Source organism: Scardinius erythrophthalmus (assembly GCF_964197995.2).
Source record: "Scardinius erythrophthalmus genome assembly, chromosome: 7".
Taxonomy (NCBI): Eukaryota; Metazoa; Chordata; class Actinopteri; order Cypriniformes; family Leuciscidae; genus Scardinius; species Scardinius erythrophthalmus.
In genome coordinates this window covers 9,112,574-9,134,581 of record NC_138227.1, presented here as the reverse complement: position 1 = coordinate 9,134,581, position 22,008 = coordinate 9,112,574, and the positions used below count along the sequence as shown (strand labels likewise).

Here is a 22,008-nt window from a genome sequence, read left to right as displayed (position 1 = left end):
AGAGAACAATATATCTGAGTCTTATACAAGAGTGTGAAAAAAGAGGGGGCCTTTGCTCAGTAATGATCTAAAGCCTTACATTTGAGTGACTCATAACTGTCAACATCTCTATGCTTATCAGTCAAAATCTAACCTTTACAGGCATGATCTCCATTGGGCAGTGACCTGCTTGAAACCGTCAGTTCGTCCCCTTACATTATTAATAAGCAGTTAACTTTCTATATAAGCAATTACATTGTCCACCTCCCCTAATCCTTCTGTCAAAGCCATCATATATTGAGTAGCAATGAAGGTAGAGAGTCTGTTACATTCAATAAAAATACTAAGTTACACAAAGTGTATCTTTCACGATTAAAAGTTTTCTGTAACTCATGTAAGATTGACAAAATCATGTATAAGCAGTGGCATTGATTGAATACACATAAGAAATAATATTTCTCTGACACAGAATGTCTATAGACAGACTCTGAAATCTTTGCAGGTTTTTATTTGATACAGCGACTAGATTATCAAAAAATCAATCATCACCCCAACTGAATATTCCATCACAGTTTAGTAGCAGTGACTTCTTGAAAAAATGGCCAAATTACGTGGCATTCCACTTTATACAGTAAACTTCATTTTTGAGCCCGGGTTCCGCTACAGAAGAAAAAAGACACATTAGGTTTGTACACCATTCAGAAATTAATTTTGAAATTCCAATTCAATTCCTGAATTGAGGTAACAAAATGTTTTATCTGAAATGACGAAACAGAATTAAAATGAACTGAGAGTCAAATTAATTAATATATTTGACTTAACTAGAAAAGCAAACTGTCAAAATACTGACATAGCTCTGTTTGAAAGTTTTGATACAAATTTGAAAAGACTTGAAGTTTGACGGTCAGAACAATGTAAGAGATCAACAGCTACTATACATTTACCGATCACGGACTGTAACAATTGCACATGGTAAACTACTGAGATAATAGGATAATTTTTTTCTGAAGTGTTTAAGGTTTTTACCTCAAATTACTCTAAAAGACTCACAGAGAGAGTGAGTGTGTGTGTGTGTGTGTGTGTGTGTGTGTGTGTGTGTGTGTGTGTGTGTGTGTGTGTGTGTGTGTGTGTGTGTGTGTGTGTGTGTGTGTGTGTGTGTGTGTGTGTGTGTGTGTGTGTGTGTGTGTGTGTGTGTGTGTACTCACGGTAGCACTGTTTCCCATCAGTGTCCAGCTCGAATCCCAGATTACACACACAACGGAACGATCCCGGCACATTCACACAGCCGTTAGCACATTTAGCCTGACCAGACATGCACTCATCGCTATCTGAGAGAGAAAATTATATAATTAGATTAATTAGGGTAATTAGAGAAGATATGTCAGTGGTAAACTCACTGTCTGTAAGGTTATGTTCAGACTGCCAGCCACAAAATTATTTTTTGCATATCCAGACAATTCAGATCATTGAACGGATCAGGGACACCAAGTGCGCAGTCCTTCTTGTAGCCCCCCTCTGGCGAACCCAGACCTGGTTCCCAGAGATGATGCAGCTGTCTGCTCCGTGGCCGATCCCGCTGAGGAGCGATCTCCTCACGCAGGCGAACAGGACAATCTGGCACCCTCGTCCCGACTTGTGGGCCCTCCATGCATGGCCCCTCAACGGGTACCCCAGGACCTCCCAGAAGGAGTCCTGAATACCATTATGGAGGCTAGAGCTCCATCCACTAGACGCCTCTACCACCTCAAATGGTCAGCGTTCTCCAGCTGGTGTTTAGCTCGGAACCTAGACCCACATAACTGTGAAGTACCGATGGTACTTACATTTCTCCAAGAACTGTTGGATGCGGGCCGCTCCCCCTCCATGCTCAAAGTGTATGTGGCAGCCATAGCGGCTTTCCACTCGCCAGTGGCTGGCTCCTCCCTGGGTAAAAGCGACCTGATCGTTCGCTTCCTAAAAGGAGCCAGAAGGCTTAACCCGCCTCGGCCACCTTCGGTGCCAGCTTGGGACCTATCCACGGTCCTAAAACATACTTTTAGGTCTTTATACACCACTGAAAAGATTGAATTTCTGTCAACAGATCCTCCTAAATATTACACAATGCACCTTTAACACTGATGATTTTGCTGTGTATCATTAAACATGTAACCAGCAACATGCGTTTTTCTTTATTAAAGCTACAATATGTATTTGTTCCGCCGCCAGAGGTCGCCAAACAATAAGGCGAAGCTTGATGACGCTAAGGTGAGTGGAACGATGGGAGATGTAATTTTCAACATCCAGAGATGTATGGTATAATTCATAGAATTCACAAATCATGTTCACGGATGAGGTAATAAATCAGTTTTTGTATTACCTGTATGTTTGATCACACTATTTTATGTCATCGTCATGAATTATCTGCAAGGAACGTGAAATGTAATTCTGTAGCTTGTTACTGATATGTGACTTTGTCAAATTATTAAGTGGGTTAATGCTGCAGAGTTTTGTACGTTTAAAACAATTGTACTCAAAGTAAATTTGAACGAAACCACAGTATTTGCAAGTAATGGATAAATATTTTTGTGCAATACATACTGTAGCCTATTTAATTTCACTGCCATAGACTTGCTCACCAGACTTGATAAAAAGTGTTACTGAAGTACAAACAAAGTGCAATATAACTGTATAATATAATATAATCGTGAACCATGATGACTGAACGACACAACAGTGGCGTGCAAGATTCTATATCATATACATATAAATTATATATATGGTTTCTACAAGCGGAAACAGAGGATAGCGATAATATTACGTCATTGTTTGGCGACAATGACAATGGACGAGCCATTATTTAAAACTGGAATTTCTCTGGATTTACAAATCCTTGGGAACATTTTTGTAATAATGTAAGTACACAACTGCATGAAATATATCACACTGTGAAAGTGGTTTTTGAATATTTTATTACAAAAATCTTACATATTGTACCTTTAAATAATTTCTTAAAATTAATTTGGAAAATTGTCTTGGTCTTTATTTAACTAAACACACACTAAAAAAGTGATATGTAACACATAAGTAAGTTTGTTGTGGTCTTGCTGGGAACATACCAGCACCCAAAAGACAACATACACTGGTCCACCAGCACACCAGCTGGTCCCAGCGTGCAAAACATACCTTATGCTGGTGACCAGCAATGCTGGATTTTTCAGCAGGGATGCTCTACACCTGGCGTTCCTTATTTGTAATCTATGATTTTGGTCTGTGTCATATCCGGTTGAAAAGGTCACTACTTGCCACTGGCATGCAGGGCTGCAGGCTGTGCAGACAGTGCTGTCTTTTTACATTTTTACATCCGGGTCCCAATTTTAATGGGTCTGTCTCGGGTGAGGTGTTTCTTTTTTTTTTTTTTATTATTAATTCATGTCGGGTTCGGGTAAGAAGTGACTCAGTTCGGGTACAGATTTTAGGATGCGAGAAGACCTCTAGTGCGTAAATGTGCTTGTGTGTAAGTGTGGCATTGTGTGTGGATGTGTGCATAGCAGGAGTGACAGTCTCTTCATGGGGGTCTGCTGAGGTTGTCTCAGACACAAGTGAGGTCCAGACAAACATGACTCAGATCAATGGCTTTACACTGGCATGCACACATACAGTAGTATCTTTCTAGAGTGCAGGTGTCGACCGCCTGCGTTCGCGCACGCTATCAAATGGAGTATTGTTTGAAAGGCTTTGCGTTCAACTGTACAAATATGCTAACATACACATAAAAAATGAAGTATACGGGGGTAGTACTCTGGGTTCGGGCCAAAATACCGAGCTCTCTCCTCTCCTCGGACAGCACGCCAAATACACATACTGCTTTATTCTATCTGATTATTTGTAAGTGTGAACTTACCAACGCATGTACGAGCATCATCATGTATGTGGAACCCCTCACTGCAATTGCAGTGGTATGAACCGAGTGTGTTCACACACGTCTGCTGGCAACCACCGTTCTGCTCCTCACACTCATCTTTATCTGTCGGGACAACATGCATAAACACACACACTTATAGAACAAATTAATCTGCCTTCACCTGATAAATTTAATACACCTGATAATATTTATTTATATTTTATTTTATTTTGACCTTCATCTAAATATGACTGTAGACATTTAGAAAACTACATTACTTATCAGCAATGAGGTGACAACTTTGCAGTTTTTGTAATAAAACAAGCAGTAGAATTGCTTGTGGTCTCAGCCAAACCAACTCTTCATCGCAACTTCTCCATTCAGCTGGGTTCATCAACCATAACTCAATCCAGGACAGGATGGAAACTTGGAGTTGCGATCAATGTTCAATTAAACATCACAGACCGCATTTCTAGAACATCTCGGTCCTGCGGATTTGATTGGTCATCTAAAATATTTTGACATTGACGAGTGGTGACAAACCACTGAGGCAGCTCAGATGAGAAGATCTTGGTGTGTGCAATATTCTTGCAACACTGAAGTAGAGTTGACAATATATTATGCGATTATTTCACAACCTTTATTATACACAGCTCGGATTATATACAGCTCGGAAAAACACAGAGGTCAAGACCTCGGTGTCCTCATGGACCAAGATGAAACTTTGTGCAGGTGTCGACTGCCTGCGTTTGCGCATGCTATCAAATGGAGTATTGTTGGAAAGGCTATGCGTTCGACTGTACACATACGCTAACATACACGTATACTTTGGGCTTTAGGGATATAACATCAGCAGATTAAGCTAGCAGATTTAACAGAGCTTCCCAGAATACATCACTACGAGTGATACAAAGATGCCACTCAAGACAGAGAGACTTCTCTATGATACATGTGTGTGTGTTTGTAAGCATGCTTGCATGTCTTAAAGGGGTGGTATAATGCCCTTTCACAAGATAAAATAAGTCTCTGATGTCCCCTGAGTGTTTATGTGAAGTTTTAGCTCAAAATACCCCACAGATATTTTTATATAGCATGTTAAAATTGTCAATTTTTGTGTCTGTTCCTTTAAATGCAAATGAGCTGCTGCTCCCAGCACAGAGGGTGGAGCTTCAAGAGCTTGTGTCCTTTTACCTCACACAGACATGCACTGAAAATTTCAAAAACGTTTAGCCTTTTATGTTCAAACCGGAGTCAGACAAAGATGGAGAGACTCAAGAAGAAGTGACAACATGTAGAAGCAACAGGACGTTTCTGAATGTTTAGTTGATGAATTTATGTAGCGTATGTGTAGTTATCTTCTAGTCATTGATTAGCATATTCTGTCTTGATAATCTATAAATCGTGTTCCGGGGGGCGGGGTTAATGTAAATTTTAGGGTTTGTGATGTCACTAACCCGTGAGGAATGTCGTGTAGTCCCTACCAGCGTTTTAGTCCTTAAAAAGTGATTTCTTTAAAAGCAAATATCTCCCTTTGCTTTGAACTTTGAACATAGTAACTTTACAGATGTTGTTTATGCTCAAAACAACAACATTACACACTAACTAAAGTTAAAAAAGTTAAATCATAATCAACCACCCCTTTAAACATCTTACCAACGCATGTACGAGCATCATCATGTATGTGGAACCCCTCGCTGCAATTACAGTGGTATGAACCGAGTGAGTTCACACACGTCTGCTGGCAACCACCGTTCAGCTCCTCACACTCATCTTTATCTACCGGTAGGTAGGCTGTACATGCATAAACACACATGTGGGGTTAGCCAAATTTAAACATCAATAGTTTATCAGTTTATCATATCAGTTTTCTTCAATAATTTTACTTAACAGAATCCAAAATTTTATTCAATTTAACCTTTTATTTAATTTAGAAGCATTTCAAAGGGAAAGTATGGAGTCCATCCGACCTTAAGTCCTTTTTAGCCCGTCCAGGAGTTTCCGAGGACTCCTGGCTCGGGCTCGCCAAATTGTGGTACAAATTCCTCTACGCACCTGACTTTAGAGTTTATCTGGGTCATCTCCTAATCGACGTCCCTAAATGTCTCCTGATCGACGCTTACAAATTTATCCTCTAGCGTGTCTCCTAATCGACGATGGCTGAGTCGGACAACGTCTCGTCCCATATGAACACTATCACTTGGGAATAAGATCTCTAGTGTTCCACTAACCTGCCGTGCAGCACTAACCAGACAGACTCCAGACATTACCTTAGAATATGCTTTAAGCACGGCCGGGAGGACCTCAGTTCAATTTCAGAGAGAATCCACTCGACAAAATGAGTACAACAGTTTTTATAGAATAGGATGGCATGGCAAAGGTGACATGATTCATTACATATTTTTTGTCTCCAATATGATTGGTTATTTATACTGTATCTATAATTCAGCAAGCCCTTCATAGGTAAAAGCAAATCTGGATTTCTTGATTAATTCACCTAATTCACGTTATTTAAAGTTATGAGGTTATATAGTTACACATCTGTCTAGTTTTGTTTTCCCATTTGTTTTATTTAGAGATGATTCAGGCACACTTTGGCCTAAGTGTTGGGGACATTTAGTTTACAAAAGCTTATAACTGTTAATCTTGTTAGTTTTGATTAATTAACAAATTCCTCCACAATACTGTGTAATAGTACCATGCCATTTTATAGTTTTAAAGCCAAGAGTTAGCATTTGACCCATATATAATTTGTATTGATTTACATCAATTTAAAACACTAATGAAAACAACCATTAGAAACAACTAAATAACAGTGTTACATTGCAGGACATATGTTTACAGATCTTTTCAAGAATAGGTATATTGGACCTCTCAAATTCAGTGCCAAAAATCAAGATTTGTAACATGTTCATGGAAACTCTGGGGACAATTTTGTTTTCTAGGAAGAATATTTAGAAATGAAAAAAAAAAGAAAAAAGTTTAAAGCATTTATTAATTTGGGGAGAGTTTTACAATATGTTTTCTGTGAAGAATATTTAGACATTTTTAAAACTTTTTATACAATTATTAATTTGACATGTTATTCAAAACTAAGGACAAAATGAAGGCTACTGTAATTTCCATATTTCTCTTAAAATTACATCATGGCATTGAAACATTGAGAAAATTGAGCAAAAATATACATTAATCTTCATAATTAAATTCTAGATAAAGAAACTTTGCCTGAAAGGTCAATTGTACAGGTTACATTTCACTGGTAGTTTTGTTTTGTTTTGTTTTGTTTTGTTTTGTTTTGTTTTGTTTAATAGGACCAGTTGCAAAGATAATTGATCGTTTTTATTTTTCAGAAGCATGCCAGACACCCAGTTGTTGCTCACATTCTCCATCTAACGGATGTCCTTCCCCAAGATGATGTCTCCTTGATGAGGAATTCAAACATTCGGTTACAGTTTGTAAGATCTGCAATGAGAACAGTTAAAACGTTTAAGTGCAGGAATATCTTGACAAAAAAAAAAAGAAAAGAAGGTTGGATCATGATGGTGAGTGAACCCTTACAAAAAATGAAGTATACTTCAAGTTCATTTTATGAAGTAGTCTATACTTAAGTAAGTTAAGGTATATTTTATGTATACTTTATGTAGTAAGTATACTAATATCATTTAACTAGTATTATGCTTGTAAGTGTACTATTTCAATGCTGCTTGGGAATAAATTGGCCCACTTTTAGCCTATATAAAAGTATACGTTTAAGTGTACTGTAAGTGTAACAGTAGTAAACTTTATTTGTAGGTTACTGCAACTACTACAAGTGAACTTTTAAGTAGCCTATACTAGTTCACTATTTTAATACTAGTAGTATTTTTTTTAGTTTATGAAAGTGCACTTTGTTGTAGGCTTATAGGCTACTTGTAAGTTTTCTTTAAGCGAACATAACAACATTCATACTTTGATGAATGCTGGGTATTTCTCTTTTTATTTGGCTCTGGCAGCGCCCCAGTAGCAGTATTAACAGGCTTGTTTGAGATGAGCAAAATCTGCGCAGAACCGATCACCGGCGATCCCCGTGAGATGCATGCCGGTTAGAAATGTGTCCGAGTGTGTTCCGCCTTGCTCTGATGTCATGCTGACGTATAAAAAAAAAAACTCTCGCGAGCGCAAGGCGCACGTGTCGGATTCTGCAGTCGGGCGCAGTTGCTCTCCACCGACTGCGGTGATCAAAAGCATGATGGGAAACGACTTGCTTGACGACACAGCTTAATGCTCATTGGTTTAAACAACTGTGATGTATTGTTCTATTTTAAAATGTTTGATTTTAAAACTCTGATATCATGTTTTATGTGTATACGTTATGTGTGAATATTCCCAAACTATCTGACAGTGCGATCTCTATGGGTTATGCAATGTAATATTTATAAAAAAATAATGTATGAAGGTAAAATAGTATGAAGGTAATATGATGCCATAAAGAATCGCATGCGCAGGGTAAGATTTGTGAAAATGTACATAAGATTGCAAGCGTAAATTAAATTTGCATGCGCAAGAGAAGATTTGTAAAGGTGTAAATTGAATACCACCATAATACCGCTTTAATTGTTTGATGACATATTGGTAGTATGACGACGTCAGGCTAGGAAGGAGTATGTCATTTAAAAAATTGGAAAAGCTGTACAGTTTCACAAAGCCTTCATTATAATGCACAAAAGGAAATATTAGCCTGTAACTCGCAATGTCCCTAAAATGACTGTTTTGGTAAATTAAGTTGGTCTTTAGGCTAACGCTCAAACGACCCCAGAACATTTAAAAAAATGAATTGTATAACTATTCCAAAAAAGTATTGTCGGGAAGGAAATACATTTTAGACACTTCCATGCAATAAATGTGATCGCTTTATAAAGTAGGCTATTAAATCGAGATCTCCAAGACCCATTTAGTGACCGAATCTTTTGAAACGATTCTTTTAAATCAACATGGTTCACAATAAATAACATTTATTTGTGAATTCAGCTGATCTAGAAGATTAAACTTGCAGTAGCTAACAATGATTCAATGATACGGACATAGCGAGTTAAGTTAACAAAAAACACCTGAATTTGTCTCAGATTCTCAGATTAAGTGTGCTCTAGACTGAGCTCAACCTATATTTAAAGGGATACTTCAGCATTTAGCATTAAGCTTTGTATCAGTAGAAAACCTGTAGTATTTTCTAATTACCGGGCTTTCCACCCTCATATCCCCCTGAGACAAGAGATTTATGTATTTTTTTGTCTGGAAAAAATCCTCCGATGACGCAAAAAACGCCATTTTGCGTCATCTAAGGATTTTTTGGCCAGGGGCGAGAGACTACAGCCAGTAGGAGCTCGTTCCGCAAGTTCTCAACCCGCCCATAGAGGGTGGAATCTCACTCACAGAATGTACAAATAGTGTTAGCCATCTTTTTTTGGAAGGTAAGCCAACAGGCTCTTGCTCTGTGGAGAAAGCTGAGTAGTTGGGGTTACCATACATCCTCTTTTTCCCAGACATGTCCGGGATTCAGTTTTTGCTTTCTACAGTCCCCATTCATTGTTTACATGCATACCTTTTGTTTCAGTCTAACTGAATTCATTCCGATTGGTGAATCTGAATGTAGTGTTTACATGAACGCTAAACAAGTGATCAGTTGATGTGCGTTATAGCATTGCTAAGAAAATTCCCGCTTCTCCGTGAGAGATAGCCCACCCCTCGCGCCGTTCTCCCGCACCCCTCAGTCTCGTCCTGCTCGCCACAGTAAACATAATGAATGTCTTTTTTATGTCTTATCTGTCTTATTTATGTTAACAGTGATCCAAGCAGTTTATTGCTTGCTGTCGAGTGCACGTGAATGTGCCAATTATGTTCAATATTAGGCTACTTGCAATTCATAGTATTTATATTGCACCCAGTGTTTGATTTGTATGTATGTGTGATCACCACATTAACAGCTAAAACGCTTACTATTTCAAGTTTATGAACGCGATGTTTCTTATTATATGCAGTTCATCACTTCATAATTAGTTTCGGTTTCGAATGTTTTACCATTTCTGACCACTTGGTGGCAGTGTTGCATAAGAATTTCGTTGCATGCATATTCATTTCTTTATTTTATTCTAGAATTGAACTTCATCATTTCTTTATTTGAGAGATTGGTAGCTTTATGGAAATAATGTTTGTGTTATTATACTCAAGACATTTATATCTGTATTCCTTTCCCTTTGTAGACCACACACACATCAAAACACACTATTAAGCTGTAACGCCTGTGCAGGCCTACTGCTTATTGTGTAGCCTACAGTAAAGACTGTCAACAATAAACCTCCTTTGCATGGAACTGATCGAATGTGTTCTGATCGACACCCCATTGAGGAAAGCTAGAAATAAATCACCTGAAAGTCCCTGCTTGCTTAGTACTTTTAGGTAGTACTTTTTCGGGGCTTGGGCGCTGAACATGCTGATTGGTTGAGTTCATGCCGCATTTTGATTGGTTGACTCCACGCAGCTTTTAATTTCAGCCACCATTTTTAAAATCTGTCATGGTGCGTGCAGTAACAGTTGTTTGCTATTGGAATCAACAAAGGAGTTTAAAAATACAACCTGACGACGAGGTTCAGGCTTTATTAAGTTTAAATTCAGAGGATGAAATCCAGCGGGAACTGTAAAGTAGCGCGCAGTCCTACATCACCGGACTAATTTGCCTAATCTTCACGGTACTTTAGACTTTAGAAAAAGTTCCTGGGGCAAATTGTTCTGGGTAATTTCGGTGGAAACGCGGCTTTGGAAAACTCTGTCAATGGTGGGGTCGGGAAAGAGTAAAATAGATTTGAAATAAATTCCACAATCAGTCAAAAATTCTCAAAAACTCAAAAAATCAAATACTCAGTTTTCTTTATAAATCACTATTTTCATTCAATGTAAGTTTATAAGACTGTAGGTAAAACTATGTGGAAAAAAAGTGTTTAATAGGCTACTGAATCAAAAGATTAAACACAAATACAAGCCAAGTATAAGTAAATAAGTAAAATAACTGGTTGTAGAAGTGTTTTTCAGAAAAACGAGTAGGCCTATGTGAACTTTGCATGTTTTCTAAATATCTGCAAACATATTGTGGTATTTTTATGCTTTAGTAGAGTGAAAAAGTTACATACAGCACCTTTAAGTATATCTCGATCAAAAGATTGAGTTCAATATATAGGCCAAATATACTTAGACCTTTTAGTCAGTATAAGCCAAGTTTACTTAAGTGCAGTTTTAAGTGAGATGCACATACAGTATATTTCTGAGCAGTAGCCCACATAAAGGAGACTGAAAGCATACTTTCTTATTTTTAGTTTAAAAAAGTATACTTACAGCACACTTGAATAAACTTATTTTTCGTAAGGGAAAAAGTCTTTGTCCAAATATGCGACTGTGATGTACCTTATCTGTTTCTTTGAGCAGCAAACAGGACATGGATCCACGACAGTCAACACAAGAAACTTGAGGACGCTTGAGAAAAATACTCTGTGTGAAACTGTGAGCTTTTTTTTTTTAATCTTTATTTTCTACAATGACTCCTGTAGGCATTTAGACAATCAAGATCCTTCTGTAAGAGTGAGTTGCTACTTACTGCATATTCTTGGATTACACAGTCTTTCCGATGGACACTCGGTGTCGTCTTGTCACATGAGGTAGATTTTAATAAAACATGAAGCATACGCTTGTCCTTATTCTGTTGTATAGGGGAAAGATACAGGTAAACCATAAAGATGACAACCATACATAGATGTTTAAATATTTGTATCAAGAACTTTAAGGCAGATGCAAAGAAAACAAACAAACAGACAAATTACAGTAAAATGATAATGTGTAATAACATTTGAATTAAATAACTTACAGCATCTAAAATGAAGGCAAAATCGATGTGTTTGCTTCTCCCATATTTCTCATTTGCTAATTGTATTGCCTTGTCAATAATATCTTTCTCCTGTAGGCTTAGTTGATGATATTCTTTGTTTCCCTCTGTTGACTCCAGCAGGACTAGAGCTTTCAGCAGTAACAGTAATCCTCTCATCTTGCACACTTCTGCGCTGTTTGCCTGATCTTGAATCAGTAACGTCTACACAGACCACAAACTGCTGTGATTGGTCAGCTTTGTAACCAGAGGCCCTCCCCACACTCTTAGAGGAAATGTGCAGGAAAATTAACAAAAAAGTATCACTCTAATTTACATATTTTGTGTCAATATTAACTAAAAATGTGTAGAAAAAATAACCTATTTTACACATATTTATGTGTAGTTTAAAAATTAACACAACTTGGGAATTTAACCACATGCATTTAGCCTCTGACTACGAGATTTGAGGCCATTATCAAATCGCATGAACTGATATTTATCATTATTTCACAAAGACACGGGTTTAATCACATCTGCTCCATTGTGATCACATACTTTAAACAGCTTCATTGAGGCTTTTAGCAAAAAGGAGCACATATTTAGATAGATCTTGATAAATTATTATGTTCACGCCTCATTTCTTTACAGAGAATGATTGTATTAATGTTCCACTAAATTCATTAATAAAAGAACAGTATAGCAAGGGCAGGACTTACTAGTGACATTAAAACACATTTTAGGCCTGATAAATGTATTGAAATAACTTTGAGTGGAATAGAGCTGCACTATATATAGGAATGATATGCTGAAGACGTACTTCAAATTACTTGTAATGGCAAAGGAAGTACCTTGAACTCAGACTTCGATTGTATTTTAGATATCACAGTTGAACTTGTACCTTGAGAGCATTGGAAATGTATTAATGTTTATAATCCCCTTACAGTGGTCAACACACCAGGATTGAACTTTTGCTTTATACTGACATTTCATAGAAATTAATATATAATTAATATCTGGGTCGAACCTGGGTTCTTTACAAAGGTACTGTCGTTACCAACTGTGCCACCATGCAGCTGCTGCTCAAACAAGATTGTGCTTACTTTGTGGTCTTCCCATAATGAGAACATTTTTATTAGGAATATATTATATGTGACCCGGATCACAAAACCAGTCATAAGTCGCACGGGTATATTTGTGGCAATAGCCAATAACCCATTGTATGGGTCAAACTGATCGATTTTTCTTTTATGCCAAAAATCATTAGGATATTAAGTAAAGATCATGTTCCATGAAGATATTTTGTAAATTTCCTACCGTAAATATGTAAAACATTTATTTTTGAGAGTATATGCAGCACAATCGTGAACATAAATGGACAACTTTAAAGGAGATTTTCTCAATGTTTAGATTTTTTTGCACCCTCAGATTCCAGATTTTCAAATAGTTGTATCTCGGTCAAATATTGTTGCACTTTCAGATGATGTATAGATCTCAATTTAAAAAAATTTACCCATGTGACTGGTTTTGTGGTCCAGGGTCACATATAAGATATACAATTTCTGTAAATGTTCCTGGTGTGTAAATATCTTTCATAATTTATTTCACCATTTCAAAATGACTACACTTTAAATCCAGAGAAATAAGCAGTTTTAACCAGGACATGGACCGTGTCTGTGTGTCGCCTGTCAACAGCCTCGTTTCCATTACCCTTCAAATTGCGCAAATTGAAATTGCGAATTGAAAAAACACCCAATGGAAACACGTCAATTTCACAAAAACTCCCATTTATCGCAAAGAAGTTTTTGCGCTCGCATGAGGTGGTTTTTCAGGCAATTTGCAAAATAAATATTTCGCGAAACTGCAATGGAAACAGTTTTTGCGCATTTACAGGTCACCTGACGTAGACGACGCGGTATGTTTGGACAGAATTTGAGATAGAATTCTTTATTAAATTCATAAAAGACAAAATTACAGGAATTCTGGATTCTAAACCTCAAAGAAATGCCACAATCAAGACCTCGAAGCAGATATGAGGAGAAACACCCAGAAACTCCTCATATGTGCTGCTCTCAAGTATAAGGGTCTTTCCTTGCCATTAATGATTGGAAAACACACATAGGCTATGTCTCCTTCGATTAATAATAATGGCTAGTGCGGTGACTGGGATATACGTAAACTTACCAACGTCCGTTGCCATGATTTTTGGAATGATTTATTGCGAGAGGAAAAAATGACGTTTTAGTCGCATAACATCGGTTAATGGAAACGGCGTCATTTCGCAATAGTTTTTTGTCGACATTTAGAAAAAAATCGCAAAAGGTTTGCGCAAATCTCTAATGGAAACGCGCCTAATGACATCACACCTGCATTACCCTCGATTTCCAGTTATATTTTGTAGAAACCATGTTAACACCAAAGACTCTTCAAAGGTGACATATTATGCCCCTTTTCACAAGATGTAATATAAGTCTATGGTGTCCCCAGAATGTGTCTGTGAAATTTCAGCTCAAAATACCCCCTAGATCATTTATTATAACTTGTCAAAATTGCCCCTTTTTGGTTGTGAGCAAAAACGCGCAGTTTTTGTGTGTGTCCCTTTAAATGCAAATAAGCTGCTTTTCAAGATGGCCAAATCTGATCCTTTACACTTTACACAATGTTCCTGAATGGTGAGTGGATACATTTATGTAGTTGTTGTGGAGTTACACTGATCTAATTCTCATCAACTTGCTTGTACTGTCATGTTTAACTTTTACACAAGTTTACACAGTTCCCTGAGGTCTTTATAAGACAGCTGTGACATTTTTTGGTCAAATAGTGTTCAGGGCTTGTCTGTGCAGAACAGTTTGCATGCTTTGCTCAAACTTTTTGCCATCGCGTTAGAACTGGTTACACTGTTGTCGCTTCCGAAAACCAAATGGTGGCACCGTGGGTGGAAACATGCAGATTAAGGGGCGGTAATATTATAATAAGATCCCCTTCCTATGTCAGAAGGGGAGCGAAATCTGATCGGCTTATTTTTTGACATGCTTGCAGAGAAAGGCTTACCAAAACAAAGTTACTGGGTTGTCACTTTTCACGTTTTCTCAGTTGGTAGATGCAGAGAGGACCGATTATTGCACTTAAACACGGGAAAAGTCCCCTTTAATATATTATGTGTTTGTTTTCTTGATTTACCGCGAGTACCGTGTTTTACCATGCCTAATATTGATCAAGCTCACTGCAGTGTGCAACAAGTGTCTTATATAGTAGCCACTGAGCGAACGCATAGAGTAGCATTAACAACTTTCACTACACACAAATGTATCTAATATGATAAAATAGCACTGCGTTACCCCACATACTCATAACCGGAAGAAGCGGAAGCGTATGCGGCATAATAAAAGCTCCACTTCTCTCGAGCTCTTGTGTCGTGCTTTTCTCTCATTAGCAATCGCTCCAGCAGCCTCGTTCCGCTCCAACGGCTTTCATAAGGTTAAAGGGGGTTAAACAGTTTTTTACACTGTTAAAGAGTTGGATTCCCATGCTAAACATGGACAAAGTTTAAAAAATTTAATTGTACGTTTGAAGGAGTATTTCTGTGCCAAAAATTGTCCTTCCGGTTTGTCACAAGTTTCGGAAAGTTTTTTTCGAGTATGGGTATGTGTGATGTCAGATGTAACGGAATTTCCTTATATGGGTCCTAAGGGCACTTCTCCGGTAAGATCGCGGGCGCGTGCGCACTCATAGACCAGAGCAAGAGAGCGAAAGCAGTTCGCCATCAAAGCGCCCTGCCCGGCTTTTGGGAAGTCAATGTCACCAAAGAAGTGTGTTTTTGGTTGCCAGGGCAAGACAACCCTGCACAGATTCCCAAAGAACCCAGCATTAAGGCACCAGTGGATGGAGTTTGTTTTTCCTGAGCATAAACGGAGGTGTAGACTGTTTGTTCCCTGCATTTCGACGATGATTGTTTTATAAACAAAGCCCAGATCGACGGATTTGCAGATCGTCTAATGCTTAAGGATCGAGCAGTCACAATGATAAAGGTTTGCGGTCGCAGGCGGTGAGTAAAACTGCTTCAAATGTCTCTGTGTGTTGTTAGCTCGGCGTGTTAGCACAGCTTTAGCTCCGCCCACACGGCCCGCCTTCAGCCGCTCGTTTTTTTCCGGAAAGACTCGGTACAGCCTATCTTTCTTTTATAAATATAATAAAACTAAAGACTTTTTGGAGAAATGAAGGATGCAATACTACTCTATAGGTACTCAAGATTAACAGGAGATTGAGTGAAAATGAGCATTTCACCCCCCCTTTAATAAATCTTTAATACATTACCGATCATCCATAAATATGGTTTCTGCCTTCGTATCCCGTCGTATTCTCCACTGGCTGTAGAGGTGAAGACTACAACTCCCATGATTCTGCGAAATCAAGGCGTCATCAAGCTATGCCTTTGTTTTGAATAAACGACCTCTTGTGGCGAAAAATTACATATTGTGCCTATAAATGACAGAAATGGTAAAGGTAGCCATTTTAAAAATTACTCTATAAAATATAACAGATTTTGTATGACTTAAAAAAAACTGTAGAGTTTGTATGATGTTAATAAAACTGTGGTCATCCAGTGGTGGTTGATCAATCGGTTACGATGATGTTGCTTTTTGTGGTCTTCCTCTGGTGGGAGCATGTGTGGCTGTCTGATAAGGCCTGTTCTGGATGCACACACTTTAGGAAGGGCACAAAAAGGACATAAGTGGATGAGTTGTAGATTTTTTTCAGGTGTTTTCTGTACAGTGTCCAGGTCTCACCATAGAAAAGATTTCCTTAAAGAAATATGTTCATTTTATGAAGTATACTTAAGTAAAATTAAGTATACTAATATCAATGTACTAGTAGTATTCTTGTAAGTGTACTATTTCAATAATTCTTGGAACTAAATTTCCCCACCTTTTAGTATATAAAAGTATACGTTTAAGTGTTCTTTAGTGTAACAGTACTATGTTTCTCATTTGTACTGCATCTGTACTACACGTGAACTTTTAAGTATACTAGTTTACTATTTTAATACTGTTTGTAGATTTAATTTGTTTATGCAAAGTGCACTTTGAAGTATACTCTCAGTAAATTACTAGTTTAGTAGTTTTATACCACAAGTATACTACTTTTCTATAATTTTCTTTAAGTGAGCATATGCTTAAAGTGCAAAAACAATATTTAAATAGTCAACTATAAGTATACTTCTATGTTCTTATATAGGTATTATAATGTTTTTTATACTTGAAAAAGGCTGTACCTTTAAAGACAGAATATGTAAGATTTTTGTATTAAAATATCCAAAACCACTTGCCCAGTGTTATCTATTTCGTCAAATTGTCTACTTAAGCTAACGCCCATTTCACACATATTCCGGTTTCACACATACTCAGTTTGCAGTGCGAATGCAGTGCATAATTTTTTCAGCACCCATGTTAATAGAGCTTTCACACTGCACGTGGATGCGATCCGGCAATGCGTTCCAGGTGTACAGCAGTGCAATTTAAAATTTAAATGCAAAAGAAAAGGCATGAGAGTTGACTGTTTTTGTCAAAGTTTTAATTTAAAATGTTTAAATATAAGTATGATTGTAATATAAGTACATGGTTAAATATTTTACCACTTGCTTGAGCAACTTAATATATAAATCTATATAGAAGTAATGCATTATATATTACGTTGTTTATATTGTGTTTAAACGTGAATACGTCTATTAAAGTGTGTATGTGTTGGCCTAAAGAGAATCGCAATGCCGACAAAACTTTTTTTAAATAAAAGATGCTGTTAACTTCTGGATTTGAAATAAAAATAGTGAGTATGTGTTTGTGGTAGAGCCGTGGATCAGTTACGTACGGCAAACACAGCACGTGAAAGCACTATAGCGCCTGCTCCTCCTTCACCGTATACGCAGAGCACATGGAGTATGTGTGAAAGGACATCCATGACATGCAGAGTCTCTCAAGGCTCAATTCTTGCACCACTCCTGTTCAACCTGTACATGCTACCAGTAAGCCAAATAATCGGAAAGAGACAAACTGCTTACCACAGCTATGCAGAAGACACACAGATTAGCCCTATTGACTCCCTGTGCTAATGCATTGATGAAGTTAACAATTTCAAAACAGTGTCAAAACTTTCTTCAGTTAAACAAAGACAAAACTGAAGTCATTGCATTTGGAAACAAAGATAAAGTTCTCAAGGTAATTGCATGCCTTCACTCTAGGGGTCAAACAACTAAAAATAATGTCAGGAATCTCGGTGTGTCTCTAGAGTCAGACCTTACTTTCAGTGGTCATGTCAAAGCAATAACTAAATCAGCATACTATCATCTCAAAGATATTGCAAGAATTAGATGCTTTGTTTCTAGACAAGACTTAGAAAAACTTGTTCATGCTTTCATCACCAGCAGGGTGGATTATTGTAATGGACTCCTCACTGGCCTTCCCAAAAAAGGTTAGAATAATAAATTATTCCATTTTTATTTATTTAATTAGAATAATTACAGTAGGTGGTTTTAAAATGTGCCTGGATGAGTGTGAAACCCTCAGTCTTAATTTTGTCTCTGTGTACCAGTCAAGATACCATTGCAAGAAACATGCAAATGCTTTGGTGAATGGTTGCCATGTGAATCTTCTCAGTGCTCACTATGTGTGAAGTTTCCACTCACACTGATCTTTCTAGAAAATAGTCCATAGTTTAACCACACACTTTATAAAAACAGAACTGTCCTCTTTACAAAGTCTTATAGTCCTGCAAATTACCAGGCAAAATATTTTGTTGCTTGTTATGATTACCAAAAATCACTAAAAGCTATTGTGCTAATTATACCTTTTAAAGTTAACCAATGAATTTAACTCCAACCAATGTACTGTAAGCAGCAACCGTTACAAAAATGGAACCTGGACCAAACACACACACACACACACACACACACACACTCTCTCTCTCTCTCTGCTTTGCTATCTTTGTGGAGACTCATAATGGTTTTTATACTGTACAAACTGTATATTCTTCCTTACACTAACCCGACCCCTAAAACTACCAATTACAGAAAACTTTCTGCAATTTGAAGAAAAAAAAAAGCATAATTTTGTACGTTTAGTAATCCATTACCCTCGTGGGGACTGCTGTCTGGTCCCCACAATGTAGGTGATCTCAGGTTTTACTATCCTCGCGGGGACATTTGCTTGCCACAATGCAATATAAACCTGTACACACACACACACACACACACACACACACACACACACACACACACACACACATACAGATACATGTACAAAACAGAGAAATGTAAAACAGCATCCTGGCTGATAAGAGCTTTAGATCTTGAATATAGCTTACTATTTTTAGAAGCTACTTTTGGTAACTTACAGTTTTTTTCAACTGCTAACCAGCATCGGCCACTTCTTAAGCCACTGTTTCAAAACTCTTCACAGTCTTTATTACCAACATCAATTTTGGCCAAAAAGTTCATTTCACCTCCAAATCTCGCCTGAACCAACAAAGCTTTTCATTTATGTCTCAAAATAAGCTCGTTCCAGCATAACAGTGGAAACTATATCTCACTGGCAAAAGCATACATTCACTCATAACTCATTGACCTAACACTAACAAGAGGGAACATTACAATAATGATGAATTTTTATTTTCATTCTAGAATAAGAATAACATATTTTCATTTTACTGACTGTACTAGAACAGTTTTCAACAAGAATGATTCAGAAATGCTGCAACATGTTTTTCTATATCTTTGCATATGGTAATTTACTGGTAAAAAAAGAAAAAGTTGGCAAAAAAAAAAAAAGCTGCAATTCCAGGACTGAAATCATAATAATATATGAGCAGTAGAATTTCTGCAACACCATTTATCAGCTTGATCTGTCTGGCCTTGTGAAAGCAGAAGTTGTGACCAATATTGGAATGTGTTGCAACGCCTTGCAGTCTTGACTTTTATCTTTGTACAGTTTTTGTTTAATCTTTTCCTGTTTTTATCAATATATTTTTATATGTTAGAGTCGTGTCAAGCCATAGGATGAGACACGCACCACTTGTATTCAGTCACACTCAGCTTCTGTGTCAAAAGATCAAATGTGTGAAATTATGTTTATATTTTTTTATCTATCACTGAATGTGTGAGCAAGGAAGAAGCAGCTTGCTGTGTTCCATGCTTATTTAGAAGAAAATACAATGTAATAAACTTATAAATATTAATAAACACAATCTTTATTTAATATAGTGCTTTGAGAAAACATTGCAAAATAATGAAATGAACTACTGGAGATTGCAGTTTTGTTTTTTTTTGTTTTTTTTCAATTGCTAGCAAGCATCAATCAAAACTAAAGCCACATTTTCAAAACTCATTGTACATTCAGTGAAACAGAAGTCTATTTTGACCCAACTGTGAATTGCTTTTCATAGCTTTCAAACAAAATGCATTCAATGACCATATTTTCCAAAATCCATGAACACTTTTGTCATTCATACTTAATGAACTGAACTGAATGAATCTGCAAAACACTATTTTAATGCTAACACACTGCTTTCAAAACTGATACAACCACATTCAAAACATGATGGCAAACTGTGCATTTTCTGCAGTAATTATGTTAATATTATATTAAGTATAAAAGCTTAGCAGAATATTTACAATGAAATTAAATAATAAAAATTCCAAACACAACTAACTGCAATTTCAGCTGTAAGTCTACCCAGGTGTCCTATTTTAATCTCTATTACAGTATTATTATTATTATTTTAATGTTTAATAATTTTAAGTTATCTTTTGGTAAATCAGGATGGATTCAGAATGATTTTGTTTGGAAACATGGATCAAGGAAGACACATTGGGGAAAGAAGAGTGGCAGAGAGAGGGAGCACAGTACTGTACATCCATCCATCCATTTTTCAAAATGGTCACTGGGAGGCTGGAGTCTTTCCCAGCATCTCGGGTGTTAGGCAGGAAAACACCCTGGACCGATCGCCGGTCCATCACAGGGACGACACACTCGCACACATTCATGACACTCACACTACAGGCAAACTTACAGTAGACAATTCACCTGTCCTGCATGTGTTTTGATTGTGGGGGAAACCCAGAACCCATCGTCGAATGAGTGTCAATTTCTGCTGCAAATTTTGTGTGAACTACATATGTATGGATCCATCCTGCCTTTATAGCGGTTCAGGCTGCTGGTGGTGTAATGGTGTAATGGGATATTTTTTTGGCACACTTTGGGCCTTTTAGTGTCAATTGAGCATTGTTTTAACGCCACAGTCTACCTGGGTATTGCTGCTGACCATGTCCATCTCTTTATCACCACAGTGTATCTTCTGATGGCTACATCCAGCAGGATAACACACCACGTCACAAACCTCAAATCATCTCAAACTGGTTTCTTGATCATGACATTGAGTTCACTAAACTCAAATGGCCTCCACAGTCACCAGATCTCGACCAAATAGAGCAGCTTTGGGAAGTGGAGGAACGGGAGATTTACATTCATGGATGTGCAGCCGACAAATCTGCGTGATGCTATTATGTCAGTATGGACCAAAATCTCTGAGGAATGTGTCCAGCACCTTGTTGAATCTATGACACAAAGAATTAAGGCAGTTCTGAAGGCAAAATTGTAAAACCCTGTACTAGCAAAGTATACCTAATAAAGTGGCCAGTGATTTTCCTATCTAAGGAGAGCTTTCTATTAGATCAAAGTTTGCTCATGAAGAGATATGGCAACACTGTTTGACATTCGGTTTGGTCCTGTGAAGATCTGCATGCCAGTTTTTTACCAGTCGATACAGTCATGCAAACTCTCACTCTTACTGTCTAAAACTATAACATCACTGAAAGCTGTTGCGATCATCATCAATTTGTGTATCTGCTTTTTCTCATAGTTATATGAAATAGTCTATATTTATTTTCTGTACTGCACGTAGCCTCATTTTCCACTTTTTTTTTCAGTTTGTTAACCTAGAAAGCGATTTCTGTTTTGTTTGTTTAATATAAACTCCTCTCCGAGGCCTGATGCTGGCCCCCACTGTGTCTGCCTTGGTTCACCCCGACAGCTGCATAAAGCTTGTTTTCCTTCTTGTCAGTAATGTTAACAATGCACCAGAGTTCTCAAATAAATACAAACACCCATACATCTGCAGTGTTCACAATAAACCAACTTTTGCATTATGACTCTCCCTTTTGACTTTTTATGACCCACACCATCTTAAACAACAACAAAAAAACACAACCACAAAGTTT

The 22,008-nt window shown here is 37.4% G+C and overlaps 1 protein-coding gene across 2 annotated transcripts; it reads right to left on the bottom strand.

Moving 5' to 3' along the window:
* Nucleotides 1-437: 437 nt before the first annotated feature.
* Nucleotides 438-11,933, bottom strand: LOC308693358 (uncharacterized protein). 2 transcript variants are annotated; one of them, XM_081370211.1, is made up of 8 exons: nucleotides 11,745-11,933; nucleotides 11,478-11,579; nucleotides 11,288-11,356; nucleotides 7,237-7,318; nucleotides 5,513-5,650; nucleotides 3,860-3,982; nucleotides 1,185-1,307; nucleotides 444-639 (listed from the first exon to the last, which is right to left on the bottom strand). In XM_081370211.1, exons 1-8 carry the CDS (start codon nucleotides 11,919-11,921, stop codon nucleotides 587-589), a joined length of 867 nt encoding a protein of 288 aa, XP_081226337.1. In that variant the 5' UTR covers nucleotides 11,922-11,933; the 3' UTR covers nucleotides 444-586. The 2 variants fall into 2 exon arrangements, with proteins under 2 accessions (XP_081226338.1, XP_081226337.1); XM_081370212.1 differs by lacking the exon at nucleotides 11,288-11,356 and having other exon boundaries at nucleotides 438-639; nucleotides 11,745-11,930.
* Nucleotides 11,934-22,008: the final 10,075 nt, after the last annotated feature.